The sequence below is a fragment of the Coregonus clupeaformis genome, chromosome 10 (genome assembly GCF_020615455.1).
Source record: "Coregonus clupeaformis isolate EN_2021a chromosome 10, ASM2061545v1, whole genome shotgun sequence".
NCBI classification, from domain to species: domain Eukaryota; kingdom Metazoa; phylum Chordata; class Actinopteri; order Salmoniformes; family Salmonidae; genus Coregonus; species Coregonus clupeaformis.
In genome coordinates, this window is record NC_059201.1 from 53002983 (window position 1) to 53022099 (window position 19117).

At 41.2% G+C, this 19117-nt stretch overlaps 1 protein-coding gene across 1 annotated transcript; it reads left to right on the plus strand.

Moving 5' to 3' along the window:
* The first annotated feature begins 1097 nt into the window (after positions 1 to 1097).
* On the plus strand, positions 1098 to 18759 carry stx18 (syntaxin 18). Its single transcript, XM_041888675.2, has 11 exons — positions 1098 to 1322; positions 14467 to 14534; positions 15673 to 15788; positions 15891 to 15968; positions 16078 to 16144; positions 16449 to 16558; positions 17117 to 17214; positions 17366 to 17424; positions 17535 to 17604; positions 17735 to 17815; positions 18040 to 18759. The coding sequence occupies exons 1-11, from the start codon at positions 1170 to 1172 to the stop codon at positions 18133 to 18135; spliced, it is 996 nt and encodes a 331-aa protein (XP_041744609.1). The 5' UTR covers positions 1098 to 1169; the 3' UTR covers positions 18136 to 18759.
* The last annotated feature ends 358 nt before the right edge of the window (positions 18760 to 19117 follow it).

Here is a 19117-nt window from a genome sequence, read left to right on the forward strand (position 1 = left end):
TGCTATCTGCCAATCACGGGAATGCCTGGAATGTTCTGATGCCGGGCATCCTGGCGGTTGGCGGAGTGGCGTGGAGGGGGGTTGGGCAGGGGGATGGAGCATTGGAAGTTAAGACCAGGTTTAGCTTTTGTTCTCTCTCTTTTTACGTCTGGGCTTCACAAGAGAAGGTCACGATTGGCTTGTGGGTTATCTTTCATTTATTTGGCGTGGGCTACGGCCAAACAGTAGCCTGTGTAAAGTTGGTTTAATAAACCGTCCATTCGTAAACTCAATCCGCTGTCTGGACAGTTGTTCTTTTATGATCTAGTCAGGTCATTACAATACAAAGAAATGTCAATTGAAAAAAGGTCAAACGAAATGAAGTGCAGCTAGTTTGCAGTCTTTCCAGCTTCAGTTTGAAGTGATTGTGTTAGCTGTGTTGTTGGCTAGCTCCTCTGAACAACAGTGTCCTGACGAAAGAGCACATTTTCTATGCCAGGCGAAATCGCGCCTCATTAGCTCATTGTAATGGTGGGTCTAAATTAATGTCACTAGAAAACAGCTTAAACAAATGCAGCCAGCTACTGTTGTTATTCTGGCTGCACTGTTTGACGTGACTGCAAATTAGCCGTAGTTGCTAGCTAGCAAGCAAGGGATAAGAACGTTGCCAGCCAGTATGGCAATGAAACATTTAGAACGAACAACTGGGTCGAGTCCATAGATAAAGAACAAAAAGACTGAACAACTGGGTCGCGTCTCTGACAACCGAACTGATAGAACAAATGACCAGCCGGCTTGGGTAGCAACCCTAGATTTGTGTCAGGACTATATCTTGTGGAAGGATAAAATAGTATGAATAAATTCAACAAAATAAAAATTTTCATGAAAATATGGCTATCATTATTTGAACATGTTGGTAACCTTTTGTTTAAAAGTGATAATGCCCTCGAAGCCGGTGTTTGGAGGATATGTTGGCACGGTTTGCCGACCGTCGACTTCGACTCGGGCCTAACAACACCCGTGCCAATATATCTTCCAAACACCGGCTTCTCTGGCATTATCACTTAAGTGGCCAACCATGCATGTTTCGAACGCACCCATGCGTCGCAAAAATATGACGTTGAATGTGGTGACGTGTCTCTGTTGACAGTGGCGTGGACTGACGTGCTACCTGGGTGCTACTCACAGAAATGGCTGTTGATATAACTTTACTGTTCAAAGCCAGTGTCAAAACGGTAAAAACCCGAAATAAAGCTATCGGAGTAGGGTTTGATTCGCCTAAAGATGAAATATTCAAGAAGAGCAGACCCAAGAATGGATTTTCTCCCAAGGCGAAGGAAGTGGTGAGTATTCATTCACTGCACTGGCTAACTACCTGGTAACGTTAGCTAGCTAGTTAATGTAGCCAAGATAGCTGTTTGTTGTAGCCAGCTAGCTAATTTATTTGAATAACAGTTGTGTAAAGATGGAAATTAAGAGTTACGGGTGCCGTTACAGCTCATGTTAGCTAGCTCATCAGTTAGCTAACGTTAGCTGAGTCAGTGGCTAGCGTGCTAACGACATTAGTCAAACATATCTGGAAGTTAGCTAACGTTAGCTAACAACTAGCCAGCTATCTAAAAAGGCCTAAGTCTATGATGTGCTCGCTAGTTACTTATATCGACCTCTAAGTAACCAATACTACTTTGCTCAAACGTTCAGTACTTGGCATGTAGCTAGCTAGCTACTACTTTTTGCATTTGACATGTTAGTGGTGCGTTCCAGATCGCCTACATAGTCAGTCAGTGTATTTTACTGGCTAGATAGCTACACATTTTCTGCGCATAAGTGTACTGTCACAGATTGTAGGACTGTTGCCTCATGTAGTTGTGGTTCATGAGACTAACTTATTCTTTAGCACAATTTGATTTCCTGAGTTGGTTCCTGATATTTTATAGTAGATGTACGCACACAAACCGTTCTAAATGTTATAATAGACAACATGACGCTCACTAGCCCAAGATGTACTCTTAAGGAGCCTAACGTTACCATTACTCCTTAAGGTCCAAGGACCTTATGATATCTTCAGAAGTAGACTGGCTCTGACAGACAAATACTCCATCTAGATGTGAATCGATTTTAAATTGTGATACGGTTCTAGAAACATAAAGCCCTTTACTTTCATATCACATCAAAATAATATCACAAATGCAAAATACACGCTGCTACTGTACACTGTTTTAACCGGCTTTGACACAGTTGCAGCCAACAGTATTTTTCAGTGCTAAAATGTTTCTGGTGGCCATCTTCCTTTACATTATTACACATAGGTGTTCGGAACAAGTCACATAATAAGTTGCATTAATACTTGGGGGCTCCCGAGTAGCACGGCGGTCTAAGACACTGCATCTCAGTGCTAGAAGCGTCACTACAGACACCCTGGTTCGATTCCAGGCTGTATCACAACTGGCCGTGATTGGGAGTCCCATAGGGTGGCGCACAATTGGCCCAGCGTCGTCGGGGTTTGGCCGGTGTAGGCAGTCATTGTAAATAAGAATTTGTTCTTAACTGACTTGCCTAGTTAAATAAAAGCAAAAAATCGTGTTTAATATGATTTCTGAATTACTACCTCATCTCTGTACCCCACACATACAATTATCTGTAACATCCCGTAGTCGAGCAGTGAATTTCAAACACAGATTCAACCACAAAGACCAGGGAGGTTTTGCAATGCCTCGCAAAGAAGGGCACCTATTGGTAGATGGGTAAAAATAAAAAAAGCAGACATTGAATATCCCTTTGAGCATTGTATAGTTATTAATTACACTTTGTATAATGTGTCAATACAAAGATACAGGCGTCCTTCCTAACTCAGTTGCCGGAGAGGAGAAAACCACTCAGGGATTTCTCCATGAGGCCAATGGTGACTTTAAAACAGTTACAGATTTAAATGGCTGTGATAGGAGAACTGAGGATGGATCAACAACATTGTAGTTACTCCACAATACTAACCTAATTGACAGAGTGAAAAGAAGGAAGCCTGTACAAAATAAATATTCCAAAACATGCATCCCTTTTGCAACAAGGCACTAAAATAATACTCTTAAAGATGTGGCAAAGCAATTAACATTTTGTCCTGAATACAAAGTGTTATGTTTGGGGCAAATCCAATACAACACATTACTGAGTACCACTCTCCATATTTTCAAGCATAGTAATCATTCCGAATAAAAAATAAATGGAATGGAGCCAAGCACAGGCAAAATTCTAGAGGAAAACTTGCTTAAGTCTGCTTTCCACCAGACACTAGGAGATGAATCCACCTTTCAGCAGGATAATAACCTAAAACACAAGGCCAAATCTACACTGGAGTTGCTTACCAAGAAGACTGAATGTTCCTGAGTGGCCAAGTTACAGTTTTGACTTAGTCAAATAGATGTATCTATAGCCAGACCTGAAAATGGTTGTCTAGTAATGGTCAACAACCATTTTGATAGAGCTTGAATACTTTTGAAAATAATAATGGGCAAAATATTAGACTTGGGCAGTATACCTTATATACTGGGGTATTTGGAAATAGCCACTGGATGTTTTTTCAATACCGTCAATACTGTTTTGAAATGTTTCTCTACATTTTACTATTTGTAGCTACTTTTTTAAGTAAATACCTGCAGTCAACTTGTGCAATATGTTAGAAGATAAAGCAGATTGTGTTCTTCATTTCACCTGTCACATTATTTTACATTATGAAGCTTTCCGTAGTTCCCCAGAACGGTTGAGCCAGTCACGTGTTTGTTTGTAAATAGCACAACTGGGGAAAGCGGGAGCAGGCGAGTCCAGCTGTGTATTGACTGGGGTCACGTTTTATAATGAAAGTCAAGTGTTTTTTTGCTTCAATACAGTGATCAGGGATGTGCAACTATAGTTTTCCTTCACAGAAAATACATTCGTGCGACACATTCGGCAGAAAATAGCTTCATTTTCATCAGATGACAACAGAAGTACAACACTATTTGGCTGGCAGCCACATAAGTAGGCTAAATGAGCTTACAATGAAAAAGCAAGGTATTATTAGCAAAAACTATGCATGGTCATCATATTTCTGTTTATCATAAAAAGAAAGTAGCCAGCTACATTTCCTAATGTTTTGCTTAAAGTTAATATTGCCATTTACCAGAGAAAAGTAGGCTGGCTACACCGAGAAAAGTAGCTCCACATCAGTCAGAACATTGTCTGCTGATAGAATGCCCGTTCTTGAATTCTCATCCAAGTTTAGAATTAGAAGTGCAACTGAAGCACAAAATTAGTCTGATGTTGAGCAGAAATTACAATAAGAAGCACAAGATACTTGTTATGCGTTTTATATTTTTTGCCTGTGAAAAATGAAGATTTCTGTGTTAACACAACCCCTAAGTGTTTAACTTACTAACTAGCTAAGTTGACGGGGCATCATATTGTGTTGGCTTTCTGCCTTGTTTGAGAAGTCAAAGCCCTTTGGATTAGTTATCTGTACAGCTGCCACTGCTATCTTTTGATTTCCTTGCGTTTTTTCTCCTCTCAGTTCTTGGCCTATCTGCTCCTCCCCCATCTTCTCCGAGCACATCAGGCAGGCCCGTTACCCTAGCGACTCCAGACTCCACACAGACACATGCTGCTCCAGAGCCATTACTGTTCATTTGCACAATGTCTCTCGTTCATATTCGCTTGTAAATGTCCAAACTCCCCCAAAATGACATTCCGTAGATCCTACCTATATACAGTATCTATAACTTTAAGAGCTGGACTGCCTGTCTTTGCCATTTTTTAAAAATGTGTTTGCACTCGTTAGCATATTTAGCTAGCAGCCTCCATGGAAATTCGCTATTACTTGTGTTAATTTTGTTAGCATTCTGGTAATAGACGCCCAATAGCCAGTAATATCGTAAATCCCAGGATAAGAGAAGGATGGTATGATATGAAAATCTGGATAGCGCACAACCCTAGCAAATATTGCACAATCCAGGTGTGGAACGCTCTTAGAGATTTACCCAGAAAGACTCACAGCTGTAATCGCTGCCAAAGGTTCTTCTACAAAGTATTGACTCAAGGGTGTGAATACTTATGTAAATGGTATATTTTTGTATTTCATTTTCAATAAATGTGCAAAACATAAATAAAAAAACATGTTTTCACTTTGTCATTATGGGTATCGTGTGATTAGATGGGTCAGATAAAAAAAAAAATATTAGTCCGTTTTGAATTAAGGCTGTAACACAAGAACATGTGGAATAAGTCGAGGGTATATGAGTAGTTTCTGAATGCACTGTAGGTAGGGGTAAAGTGACTGGGCAACAGGATAGAAAATAGACAGTAGCAGCATATGTGCTGAGTGTGAAAGTGTGTGTGGCATCAGTATGCATGTGTTTGCATGTTATGTGTGTGTGTGGGCATACAGTGCATTTGGAAAGTATTAAGACCCCTTCATTTTTTCCACATTTTGTTATGTTATAGCCTTATTCTAAAATTGATTAAGTTGTCTTTTTTCCTCATCAATCTACACACAATACCACATAATGACAAAGCAAAAACAGGTTTTTAGAAATTTTGGCAAATGTATAAAAAAAATAATATGGAAATATCACATTTACATAAGTATTCAGACCCTTTACTCAGTACTTTGTTGAAGCACCTTTGGCAGCAATTACAGCCTCTAGTCTTCTTGGGTATGACGCTACAAGCTTGGCACACCTGTATTTGGGGAGTTTCTCCCATTCTTCTCTGCAGATCCTCTCAAGCTCTGGGAGCGTTGCTGCACAGCTATTTTCAGGTCTCTCCGGAGATGTTCGATCGGGTTCAAGTCCGGGCTCTGGCTGGGCAACTCAAGGACACTCTACCATAAAGGCCTGATTGGTGGAGTGCTGCAGAGATGGTTGTCCATCTGGAAGGTTCTCCCATCTCCACAGAGGAACTCTGGAGCTCTGTCAGTGTGACCATCAGGTTCTTGGTCACCGTCCCTGACCAAGGCCCTTCTCCTCTGATTGCTCAGTTTGGCCGGGCAGTCAGCTCTCGGAAGAGTCTTGGTGTTTCCAAACGTCTTCCATTTAAGAATGATGGAGGCCACTGTGTTTTTGGGGACCTTCAATGCTGCAGAAATTTGTTGGTACCGTTCCCCAGATCTGTGCCTCGACACAATCCTGTCTCGGAGCTCTACGGACAATTCCTTCGACCCCATGGCTTGGTCTTTGCTCTGACATGCACTGTCAACTGTGGGACCTTATATAGACGGGTGTGTTCCTTTCCAAATCATGTTCAATCAATTGAATTTACAACAGGTGGACACTAATCAAGTTGTAGAAACATCTCAAGGATGATCAATGGAAACAGGATGCACCTGAGCTCAATTTCGAGTCTCATAGCAAATGGTCTGAATACTTATGTAAATAACGTTTTTCAGTTTTTTATTTTTTAATAAATTTGCAAAAAATTCTAAAGTTGATGAGGATTTTTATTTATTTAATCTATTTTAGAATATGGCTGTAGCGTAACAAAATGTGGATAATGTGAAGGGGTCTGAATACTTTCCGAATGCACTGTATGTAGTGTGTGTTGGGTTGTCAGTGTAAGTATGTGTGGGTAGAGTCCCGTGTGTGTGCATAGAGTTAGTGCAAAAAAGGGGTCAATGCAGGTAGTCCGGGTAGCCATTTAATTAGCTATTACCTGTCTTGTTTAGAAGTCTGATGGCTTGGGGGTAGAAGCTGTTCAGGGTCCTGTTGGTTCTAGACTTGGTGCATTGGTACCGCTTGCTGTGCGGTAGCAGAGAGAACTGTCTGCCTTGGGTGGCTGGAATCTGAAAATGTTTTGGGCCTTCCTTGATGAAAGCCAGTTCCAATTTGAGGGGATAGCCTAATATGAAACACCCAGTGATGGACAGTCCTGATGAGAGGCTGCATTTTTTCACGTCTTCCTCTTTTTTTCTTTTTACATTCACATGTCATTCCAATGCAGTAGGTTGGGGATAGATCCGTGGATCTTAGATCTGTGGTCTTCCCAGATTTTCACTCTCACCACCACATAGTCGCAACCCATCATTGGTGCTGAAATAAAGAGGGCTCATTGCAAGCGACTGGCAAATAGAATAAGTGCGCCACATGCAGCGTGACCACTGTGATATGCAGAGGTGAGTATCGTAGATACAAGCCCCATCAAAGGCACCTTGAAGAACTCCTCTGGATTTCCGCAGGGACTTCAGCTCTTGATCCATACCTGATGTCCCCACCAACCATAGCCAGGAGAAACAAGCCCAGTCACACAGCTCCACACAACTATTCTTTGTTACGCCTCGCGCACCCCTGTTGCAATGATATTGGAAACGATGGTTTAATAAAAGCAGGGATGCTGATTTGAGGAAACTCAAACCTAGCCTGTGGTGACATCCCCCCCCGGGCCCCCACCCTCCCGCTGTCTCCCCTGTGCTACCGATATCATCTGAAACGATCTCGGTGAACCAACGTTTGGATAAATTGAAAATGTGAGTTTGGAATGTCCTCACTGCATACAGTTATGTGGTGGTTTTCATCTACCCCCACCCCCTCATCCTTTTCTCCATAAGACTTCAGATACAGGCTCCATTTTTTTGTGTGCGAGCCCTCTCTTCACATGTTTGATTCCATAAACATGCTGCAATAACATTTTCTTTCAGCTTTCTAACAATTTCTTGAGGAAAGCCGATCCTCCCAAGAGCCAGTGATTAAAGGTGGAAGATCAAAGCAGAGAAAACATTAAATTAGGTCCCCAGTAACAATGTTGACGGCCGGCCCCTAATGCTGAACAGATGTGGGCGCTCTCCAAGACATGCACTGCCTTCTCAGTTCCCAGTGACACTTCCCAAAACAGATAGGTAAAAAAAGTCAAAGTAAACAAATATAAAGTAGAATGTATGGGTTGTTGTTTTTTCAAAACTTTACCCTTTGCAGAAAGTTAACATTTTTGATGGCGAAACGAAAGGCTTGATGGACTTATAAGAGGGGCTAGTGTGTGTCTGGGGTGCGGTGATCGGGAGGGAATCTTTTACCTCGGGTCGGTTTGGAGCACTGTTTTCTCAGTTTCACCGCTCTCCTCCTCGTCTCCACAGCAGGCTGCTCTTCTCGTGTTTAAATGCAGGAGGTCACCCCGAAATGGTTAAATTGTGTGTAGAAAATTGCGTTTGGCTTCCCACCATGCCTTCAGCAGCGCCGTTCCAAAATTGACCACTTTTTACAGTTTTTTCTTTGAATCTCCGATAAGTGCGGTGATCAGCCAGCACTTAGAAGTATGCGTTATTACTAAACTCGATCGAGGTAGGGGTTGCCCTCTCATATGGCGAATTTGAAATGGAAATTATAATCTGATATATTCTCAAAACATTGAGTTACATTTTGATAACCTGGGTCCATTTCAGCCTTAATTTTGTAGTCTCTCCTATTGGGGAAAAAAAACTTTCTGGGAAAATCTAAATTTTTTAAGTACTTACACAGGGCAGTACATGTGATGCTTTGATGGAATTTATCTGCTCTACAATTAGAATACCATAGCCTAACTCTTAGGCTAAGAGATAAGGTACAAGCCTAGGTTATATTTGTTGGCCCCATTACCTGAGAATCACACACCTAATTTGAGCAATTGAACAAATCTCTTCACCCCATTTCTTCCTGTTCTTCCTGTTGACACAGAGCAAGTTTTTGCAAGTCACCTCACAAGAATTGCCATGAACCTACATCTGCATGATCAGTGATTTGTTTTGTAGTCTCAGGAGTCTTCATTCTCTCCCACAAATTATTAAAAAATATATCTATATTTCTCACGCACTCACTCACACAAAACTGCAAATGTATTCTCTCACCATCAGGTTGTGATTTGAGGGATTTTACCTGAGCAGAATGTCCTGCTAAACACCGTCTTTACCAGTTGGTTTAATCTCCGTTCTGTTTTCGCAAGGAGGCCAGGCAAATAGAATTTTGAGGCATCAAATGCAATAGCGGAACCGATCTTATCTAGCATTTCCCCACAGACGTTTCAAGAAAGGGGATTTCACCAGTTTTGCAAAAATGAAAATATAATAAAGTGTAAAATATGGAGACATAAATGCACAAACACAGGTCTGTGGACGAGTGTCAAATGAAATCCAGATACTTGGCAGTCTAAACAGTGGAATTGTAACAAAAAGGCAAAATTCAGATTGATATGAGCCATAACGGCATTATTTAATTAAGCAATGAGGCTCCTTCCTTAACAAATAGGCCTAGGCCACATAAGACGATAAGTAATCTATAGGATAATTGATTACTCAAACATTTCTCAATTAGGCTATCATTTAGCATATCTGTATTAAAATAGGCAGAAAAATGTCCTCAATCACAAACTAGGGAAACATCCACTCTCAGGCTCAGGGACAACCAGAACAAACCTTAGAGGAAAAGTGACATTTCTCAAAACAACTGTAAAATATTTCAGGGCTTTTGTAATAGGCCAAACAAAAGGTGTTGCATAAAGCTTACTTCATTTATTTTTTATTTATTTTTATTTTCACTGCATCGGTTCCCTACAAATGCTGTTTTGAATTAAAAGAAAATTGGACCTACACACTGAAAAAGGCTGCAAAGCCGAACGTTTGTGTATGCTATCCCTGAAAAGAATGAAATGAAAATAATAATTAAATAAAAAATGAAGGTCGCTTTATGCGACATCTTTTTGAGTGCGGACCCATTACACCTTAATGTTTGTCTGAATTTGTGGATTTTACATACCAGCCAAGCTTCTGGGAGAGCAAGATGGTCCCCTTTTAATTTTGTAATAGGCTTACCTGCCTTTTTCACAAAGACACGATAACCATTGAACATGTGTCAAAGAATTAGGCTAGCCTAATTACCAGTTAACATTGCATTTGGGTAGCCTACATTGGTACGATCTAGTCTGTTCTACTGTGAGCACCATATACACAGGCCTTGAGAGGAATAATGTGTCCTTCATCTAAGTGTTTCATTAATTAATCCCTTAAGTGCAACAAGACCAAACATTAGTGTTGCTCAACTACCCAACAAACAACACAACGTTCTGGCTTGTTAGTCATGTTTTCCATTAAAGTTCAAATAAAAGACTGGGCTAGAGGTTCTGAGGGGAAGTCTGATGTGGTCCCAATATCTTTCTTTCTCAATGAAGCTAGAATATGACATTGTTCGCATCCATTGTAGTCAGGAGAGAGAAAGCTGCTTTGAACAGGATAAACCTCTGAGCCTTTGTTCATCAAGTTTGTTCAAAAGGAAAATAATGCTTTTAAAAACGGTGATGTGCACAACTTGGATGCATTTGCAAAACAAGATGCTGTTGACTTTTCAGAAACAATTTACTTGTCGAGGGCAAAAATTCGACATCTGACATTAGAGCAACAGGAGAACGACAGTGGTCTCCTAGTTAAACGTATACTTTGTTCTTCATTTATGCTGCATACAAGTACGTGACTCAAAAAAGTCAGATTGAATGGCATGATGGCATGAAAACTTGTGGACTACCATACATGTTTCTTGGCAGTTGGCCTGGCTAGCTGGTTAGAAGAACACGCTAACTTCCGGCCAAAATGTAAAACTGAATAAATACAGCACTTTGAACCACAAAGTGGACGCAGTGGATGGTATTTTGTGGCAGAATTTGCTGTCGTCATCTCATTGAAAACCATGACATCCGGTATCATCCTGCCGCCATGAGTCTGCTATGCGAACAACGCATTATTCTTACACCTAGTTTTAACTAAAACAATACAACTTATTTTGGTTTTAATTTATTTTTCTATTTATTTGTATTTCTTTTGAAATCTGAGAAGTTTAGGAATGTATGCTGTAGTCGAGATTATTACCCTAAAAAATGCACACTCTAGACAACTATTTGTTTAAAAGCTCCTAGATACCTTTGGATGCGAGTGTAGTTTATTGACTGTGTTGTTGTGACTGACCAGAAATCTCAATTTCTAATACACAAGAGTTAGTAAGACGTAAACACATTGATCAAATCAACGCGGCGACGTCCCCTCCACTGCAAAGAGCTTTAAGTGTTTCTCACAGTGTCTTATTTTAACAATTAGGCTAGTTATAGAGTCTGTAGATCTAAAATCAGATTTGGACAGGCTTCAAAATGGACAGCTAGGGGTCAAGTAATGGAGACCTAAACGACTGCTGGGTGATCATTATCAAATTATCTCAGTTACCTGGTTTTAGTAAAATAAAGAGCCTACCCAGACTGACTTTTAAAAAAATCAGCTGGCTAAGCCTTTTAAAAATGTTTATAATAATGCACTGTGATGGTTTGTTTGCGCTTCGTACAGGCTGAGGGGCAGGGGAGAGTGAGAAGATAAAGTGGGGGTCCTTGATGATGATGAGATTAGATGTAGCCCGGCAGACTGTCTCCTCCTGCTGCCTCGTTCCAAACACAACACACACGCGCACAAGCACATTCATATACATTCGCACACTCCTACAGCCACAAGCACAAGGCTACCCCCTTCCTCATTGTTTAGGTATTACTAGCTCTTTAGAGTCTTAAGTTACAAGAGCAATTGATCCCAGTGACCCCCGAAAAACCCTGGAGGTTGCAGTGGGAATCTGAGCCCAAATGTATACACACAGGAGACAGATCAACCCCCCAAACCAGCACTCTTGACATCTTCTCTCTTCTCCTCTGTTCTCTCCTGAAAGCCATTGGGGCTCCAATACTGGCAGCCTAGTGCTACCTGCTGGTGAGGAGGTGTGTTACAAAAGCAGAAGAATGTAGCCTATTTCAAATAGCACATCAGTGATCTAGTGACCCTTGGTTGTAGGCCAAATTAGCATGATATGGGTTTATAGCTGTGATTTATATAGTGAGTGTCTGGGAGAAGAGAAAATGAAGACACTCAGGCATCCAAGGATTGGAGTTGCCCATCCCAGATGGTATTCGTCTTGAATCTAACAAGACAGCAGACAACAACACAGACAGCAGACAACAACACACTCCTGCCTTTCAACCATGGGAACGTTTTTCTTCACTCAACCCGTTCACAAGCACAAGTGCTCTGAACAACGATTAACATTTGACCCCTGATAATTGTATTATTACAAGGGTCGACTCGCTGCCACAGCCCTTTACTCGGTTATCTTAAACCTGCTTGGTTCTAATTGCTCTGAAGCAATGTCACACCTCGAGACATCTAGGCTTATTTGCTTTCTAGGAGAGGTGATGGGTTTCAAGCAAATTGTAGCTCTGTATTTATTTATTTTTTAACTTTCTTTTCAAAGCCTTGTCGTTTTCTTCTCGTTTATATTTTTAGAGTCGCCATTAGAGACTAAGACCCAGGTCGTGCTTTACCACTGCAGCAATTTGGTAATTACGGTCATTAGAAGAAGAAAAAAACTGGACCGAAGACGCCGCGGTTTGGCTTTACAAAAATAATCCCGCTCGCCCTGGGTCTCTGTCACAGTCGAACTCATTGTGTCATTTTCAATATGGCGCTTGTCTGGATTCTCTCTTAGGTTTTTTCTTCTATTTTCGCAAACAGAGCCTGCTGTGTGTGTACAGTCTGTCCTTCTTGTGCTCCACTCTGTTGATGGGGAAGCAATTAGGAGTTTTTCGATGTTAACCGAATTATAGGAGCAAATATTGGATTCAACCGAGTTTCCTCTGGTTTTCCTGTGCACACATCTTCCCGGACATTTTATCTGTGATAAATACATTTCAGGCATATTTAAATGTTTTCTGTCAGGGAACTACAGTGTATAGGAGAGTATAATTTTATTTACTGGAGCTAGGCTATTTAACAAGGAAATTGCCAGTTTGATTTTGGTATGTCCTGCCGTAAACAAATATTAATTGGTAAACATTCAGAATGGATAGAGGGAGACAGATGGACAAGGTGGCCTGTCACAGTCAATGAATGCTAAATATGGTCATTTTAAAGGAAGGCCTAACTTGAGACATGCAAGCAGAGCCTGAAACTAACTCTTTGGTCCACCAGTGAATGAATGAAATCCACCAACCTCCCAGACGTCTTACCAGCATTTGGCTGTGCGAGACATCTAATATTGTCATCTTCAACCTAGCTTAGCTCCTACGGATGCACTCATAATGGCTTCCAGTCCACCCATTATGCCATTATTGACTTGAATGGGGACACCCGTTCTATTCATTCTATTTTTATTGCAGCACATGCTGTCAGGAGAGGAGAAAATGTGTCTATAAAAAAAATATATATGTACACACACACATACAGTTGAAGTCGGAAGTTTACAGACACTTAGGTTGGAGTCATTAAAACTCGTTTTTCAACCACTCCACAAATTTCTTGTTAACAAACTATAGTTTTGGCAAGTCGGTTAGGACATCTACTTTGTGCATGACACAAGTAATTTTTCCAACAATTGTTTAAAGATTATTTCACTTATATTTCTCTGTATCACAATTCCAGTGGGTCAGAAGTTACACTAAGTTGACTGTGCCTTTTAAACAGCTTGGAAAATTCCTGGAAATGATGTCATGGCTTTAGAAGCTTCTGATTGACATCATTTGAGTCAATTGGAGGTCTACCCGTGGATGTATTTCAAGGCCTACCTTCAAACTCAGTGCCTCTTTGCTTGACATCATGGGAAAATCAAAAGAAATCAGCCAAGACCTCCAAGCTTTAACGTCCAAGCTTTAACGTCCAAGCTTTAACTTCCTGACTGATGTCTTGAGATGTTGCTTCAATATATCCACATAATTTTCCTTCCTCATGATGCCATCTATTTTGTGAAGTGCACCAGTCCCTCCTGCAGCAAAGCACCCCCACAGCATGATGCTGCCACCCCCGTGCTTCACGGTTGGGATGGTGTTCTTCGGCTGCAAGCCACCACCTTTTTCCTCCAAACATAACGATGGTCATTATGGCCAAACAGTTCTATTTTTGTTTCATCAGACCAGAGGACATTTCTCCAAAAAGTACGGCTTTTTTATGGTGGTTTTGGAGCAGTGGCTTCTTCCTTGCTGAGCGGCCTTTCAGGTTATGTCGATATGGGACTTGTTTTACTGTGGATATAGATACTTTTGTACCTGTTTCCTCCAGCGTCTTCACAAAGTCCTTTGCTGCTGTTCTGGGATTGATTTGCACTTTTCGCACCAAAGTACGTTCATCTCTAGGAGACAGAACGCGTCTCCTTCCTGAGCGGTATGACGGCTGTGTGGTCCCATGGTGTTTATACATGCGTACTATTGTTTGTACAGATGAATGTGGTACCTTCAGGCGTTTGGAAATTGCTCCCAAGGATGAACCAGACTTGTGAAGGTCTACAATTTCTTAAGACTTCTAGATATTTACAGTGGTTTGGTTTTTCAAAGAAAACTAACTTTCCATGTGCATTTTACCAATGAAATGAGTCCACAATGACAGGGACAAAATCATGAAGAGGAACTGAGATGTAGCCAACAAATAGAGAGAGAGACATGAAGACATTGATAAACTTCTCTGTAACATGTGTTTTCTCTTCATTTTGACAGATCTCCAACATCACCAAGCTGAAAGACTTTCTGCTGCAGCACAGGAAGGACTATGTGAATGCTGGAAGGTAAGCCTCGTCTCAGGCCACCAAACCCTGTCCTATTTACTGTCTGTTTTCTGTCACTTTCAACAGTGACTTTCATGTGGCTATAAAATGTAGGCTAATCCCTTTTCACGTTTGACCTAAAGAAAATCCCCCAGGAAGGGTTCGGCTCGGCCTCCATGTAGATTGGGATATATCTAACCTTTGACAACTTGATTGATGTTTCAAAGAGAAAAAAGGTCATTCTCATAAAGGATGCAAAAAGGTTTTAACCTTCTCAACCCTAGAGCCTTCATTGTTAAAGAAGTTGATGACATTAACTAAAAAGCATAATCCTAAGCAGTAGTCATATAGGCTAAGGTGGCTGGAGCTACTGATGGAACATTGGGGTCTGTCAGAACTTGGCTCATAGTGCTGTGTGTGTCAGTCAGTCAGCAGAGTTGACTACAGGCTGTGTTGCAGACTCAAAGGTCTGACTGGTCTAATTGAGGTGGGTGGTTGGGGAAGCCAGGCTCTGGCACAAGGTCAGTAGCGAGTGGGGTGGTCTTTTGGATACTCAGTCTAATTGGGTGGAATAATTGAGCTGCAACCAAGTGTAGAGCAAATCACGCCCTGGGACTAATCCTAGACTTCATCTGATCAAGGCCCCGAGGGCAGTGTGTGTGAGCACGCATGGTGGGCCTTGAAAAACGTTTTCAGTCCCTTGCAGTTTTCACATTTTCTTGCCTTAGTTTAGAGCCAGCAATTTGGATCTATTAGCCTAAAAAATATATATAATAAAAAACCTGTCACATGCATTAAAAATGTAATAAATAAAAACGTATTATTAGTTTACATGGGAAGAAGTACATTATATGATCTTCCCATAGAATTGACTTAAGTATTTAGTTTTTTGTTGTTGTAATTAAACACTGGAAACACAAGAAAGGTCTGGGTGCCTTTTTCATGTTTCTTCGACAGAAAATGAAAATTAGCATGTGTCAGTCATCACAGAACTATCATTCTGAGACAATTATCTATTACCTGTACAGTAGGAATCCACTAGAGGGCAACATAGGCTAAACACTTTAAATGTAACTGCACAGAATCAGCAGGCCTAGTTTACAGCAGACCTGGGTCCAAATACGATTAGTTTCCTTTCAATTGCTTTGTGTGTTTGCAGTCTCATCTCGTCAGACCTAACCCGGATGACCGACAATGAGCGAGACCAGATCGACCAGGACGCCCAGATCTTCATGAGAACCTGCTCTGAGGCCATCAAGCAGCTCCGCTCTGAAGGTGTGTGTGTGTGTGTTTGAGTCCATTGGCTTGCATGTACTGGACATACTGTATAATACACAATAATAAGAACCCTTTTGTCATTTACTGTCGCCCTTCCAGCTGAGAAGCAGGTCATATCGACACAGATCAGAGAGCACAGGGGGGCGGTCCTCGACCTTATCGAGATATATTTGAGAGGTGGGCTCATTGATGATGTCACGATATATAATTGATGTCAGTGCATATTGTAAGTACTTTATAATAATGTAGACCATATCTGATTTGTGTTGATCATTCCTGTTTGCAGGAGTGTGCAAGCTTTACTCCGAGCAGAGGGCTATACGAGTGAAGAGAGTGGTGGACAAGAAGAGACTGTGAGTATTTAAAGAGCAATGTTTTTCAATGGAAGGTTAAAATGAATCACATCTATTATGGAAAAAAATACCTTGAATTATTCATTTATTGACAGAATTGATTTCAGGGACAGTTGAGATGAATTCTGACATGTGTATAGGTCTGTATATTCATAACACATCATTTATTTGTGAATTATTCTTCATTCATTTATAACATTTTGGCAGTAAGCTATCTCCATAATATATGTTGTGACCTTGCTTTAAGTGTTTTGGGGGCTTTTAGGAAGCCTGACCTTGTCTACGGTGTTTGATATTATTCCAGGTCCAGACTAGAGCCAGAGCACCACCACAGTAGGGTGGCGGTAGAGAGAAGCCCACTGGTGGAGCAGCACAGCGAGGAGAAAACAGCCAAGGAGGAGAACAGCAGCGGTGGTGAGTACAGAGACCAAGACGAGATCCCAAAGAGACTCTGTGTGGAAAGAACATCTATTTTGAGTCACTACAGCCGACTATTTAAATGGTGTTTGTCTAGGGTTGTGGGTTCGATTCCCACGGGGGGCCAGTATGGAAAATGTATGCACTCACTAACTGTAAGTTGCTCTGGATAAGAGCATCTGCAAAATGACTAAAATGTAAATGTTTATTACAGCCCCACACATCTCTACATGTAACATGTTATTCTCTCATTGATTTGATTTATTTACTACTACTGGTATATTCATTGACATTTAGCGCTATTTGCACGTGGAAATCTTACAAGTGCCTAAAACACAAATGTTTGAATGAAAATTGTCAACATCTGTATTTAAAATAAAGCGAAATGGATAGAGGTAAAGAGAGGGTTATGAAAGGAGTGGCTTGATGTTTGTGTAATAAAGAGAAAGGGATAGAGTGGAAAATCAATGGCTATGACAGTCACAGGAGTGACTTGATGTTTGCGTGAGCTTAAAGTGAAGAGGGTGTATTTCTCCCTTTGTTTTCTCCCTGAAGAACGGAGCGTGGCGGAGGTGCCGGAGAACAACGTGAGCCTGTGGGAGGAGGGCCAGGGCCGTGTGGAGGACGAGCTCTCACCTGAGGAGATGCAGATGGTATGGAACAGAGATGTTGTGTATGCTTCCATGTGCTCTCCCTCTCTCCAATGCATTGTGTTACACCTCTTCTATTAATGCCTTTACGTTGTTGTCTGATATCTCAGAATCATCTACACAGCATTTACAATACTTGTTTCACTCTGTCTAGTTTGAACAAGAGAACCAGAGGCTGGTGAGCGAGATGAGCAACCTAGTAGATGAAGTCAGGTGAGTGTTTAATCAGTCCTTCAGCCCATTTTTACCACTACATTCCTAGATATGACTGAGGTGAAGCAAAGGTGAAAAAGATGAACCGATCTCCTCCTAATGTCTTTCAGGCAAATTGAGGGCAAGGTCGTCGAGATCTCACGACTCCAGGAGATCTTTGCGGAGAAGGTGCTAATGCAAGTGAGTGACCTCCTTATTCCCATTTGGCCATCCCTGAAGGAAAATGCCTCTATTGAAAAGAATGTCCATCCAACTTAATAAAGTGTTATTAGTGTGTGTTGCTTATTTCCTGTTTATCTGTTGTTCACAGGAAACTGAGATCGACAGTATCCATCAGCTAGTCGTGGGAGCCACTGAAAACGTCAAAGAGGGAAACGAGGACATCCGAGAGGTAATGGCAGGTTATGCTAAACAACCCCAGTAGTTTTCCCTACTCGTTATACTGTATATTATTGTATTTTTAGATTACGGGGGTGTCCATAGGTTTCCATTGGATATAACTTTAATAAATGTTTTTTTAAACCAAATATTCAGAACTGACTCTTGAGGTTGCTCAACACAGCTAGTGATCTGTTTTAGCTCTGTGGTTTCATTGTACGCTTAACTTGTTTTCAGGCCATCAAAAACAATGCTGGATTCCGTGTCTGGATCCTCTTCTTCCTTGTCATGTGCTCCTTCTCTCTGCTCTTCCTGGATTGGTACGACAGCTAACTCCCTGAACCTGGCAGAACCAGGAAGTGACATCAGCCCGGGACTAGCCCTAAGTGGTTATCACATTGAAGTATATGGTTGGATGGACAGTGTTGGATCTAGGACCAGCTTTTCCTAACCCCCCAAAAAACTGACCCCAGACCAGTGCTTTGAGGACGACTTCACTACATGTCAACCGTACTCGAGCCACTAGAGGTCAGTGCAAACGCATGTTACTAGGTAACTCTTCCTGTTCCTGTTCAACAAAGCACGCTATTGGCTGAATGCAAAGTGCTGTCATCCACCTGCACTGTGCATATATGGGCAATCAGGATCGCATACATATTGACCACTAGAATGCTTGTTATTGCATCAACAGCAACTGTCCTCTGCCATCTTTCTCAAAGGAAGTAACAGTGGTTTTTGAGCTATTAGTCTTTCTTTATCTGTATTGAGATCTTGACATTGTGGACTTATGCTTTGTTGAGATGAAGAAAATGTTTTTTGAAACCATTGTGGTCTTTCATATGTATTTATTTCAATGGTATGTACACATTTAGAAGATATGAGATAATTAAGCAATAAGGCCCAAGGGGGTGTGGTATATGGCCAATATACCACAGCTAAGGGCTGTTCTTATGCATGAGGCAACGAGAAGTGCCTGGATACAGCCCTTAGCAGTGGTATATTGGCCATATGCCACAAACCCCCAAGGTGCCTTATTGTTATTATAAACTGGTTACCAACATAATTAGAACAGTAAAAATATGTTTTGTCATAGTGGACGTATACCACAGCTTTCAGCCAATCAGCATTCAGGGCTCGAATCACCCGGTTTATAATCACTAATATACCATGAGTTAAGGCTTAGCTCTTGCAGTTGCGATATTTTAAAGAATGGTTATTATGAGTTACACCGAGCATGTAAGCCTTTTGTTTGTGTAAAGATAGTGGTTATGATCAATCAATGGGAGTATTTGTGTTGGTATAACTCCACTTTGCA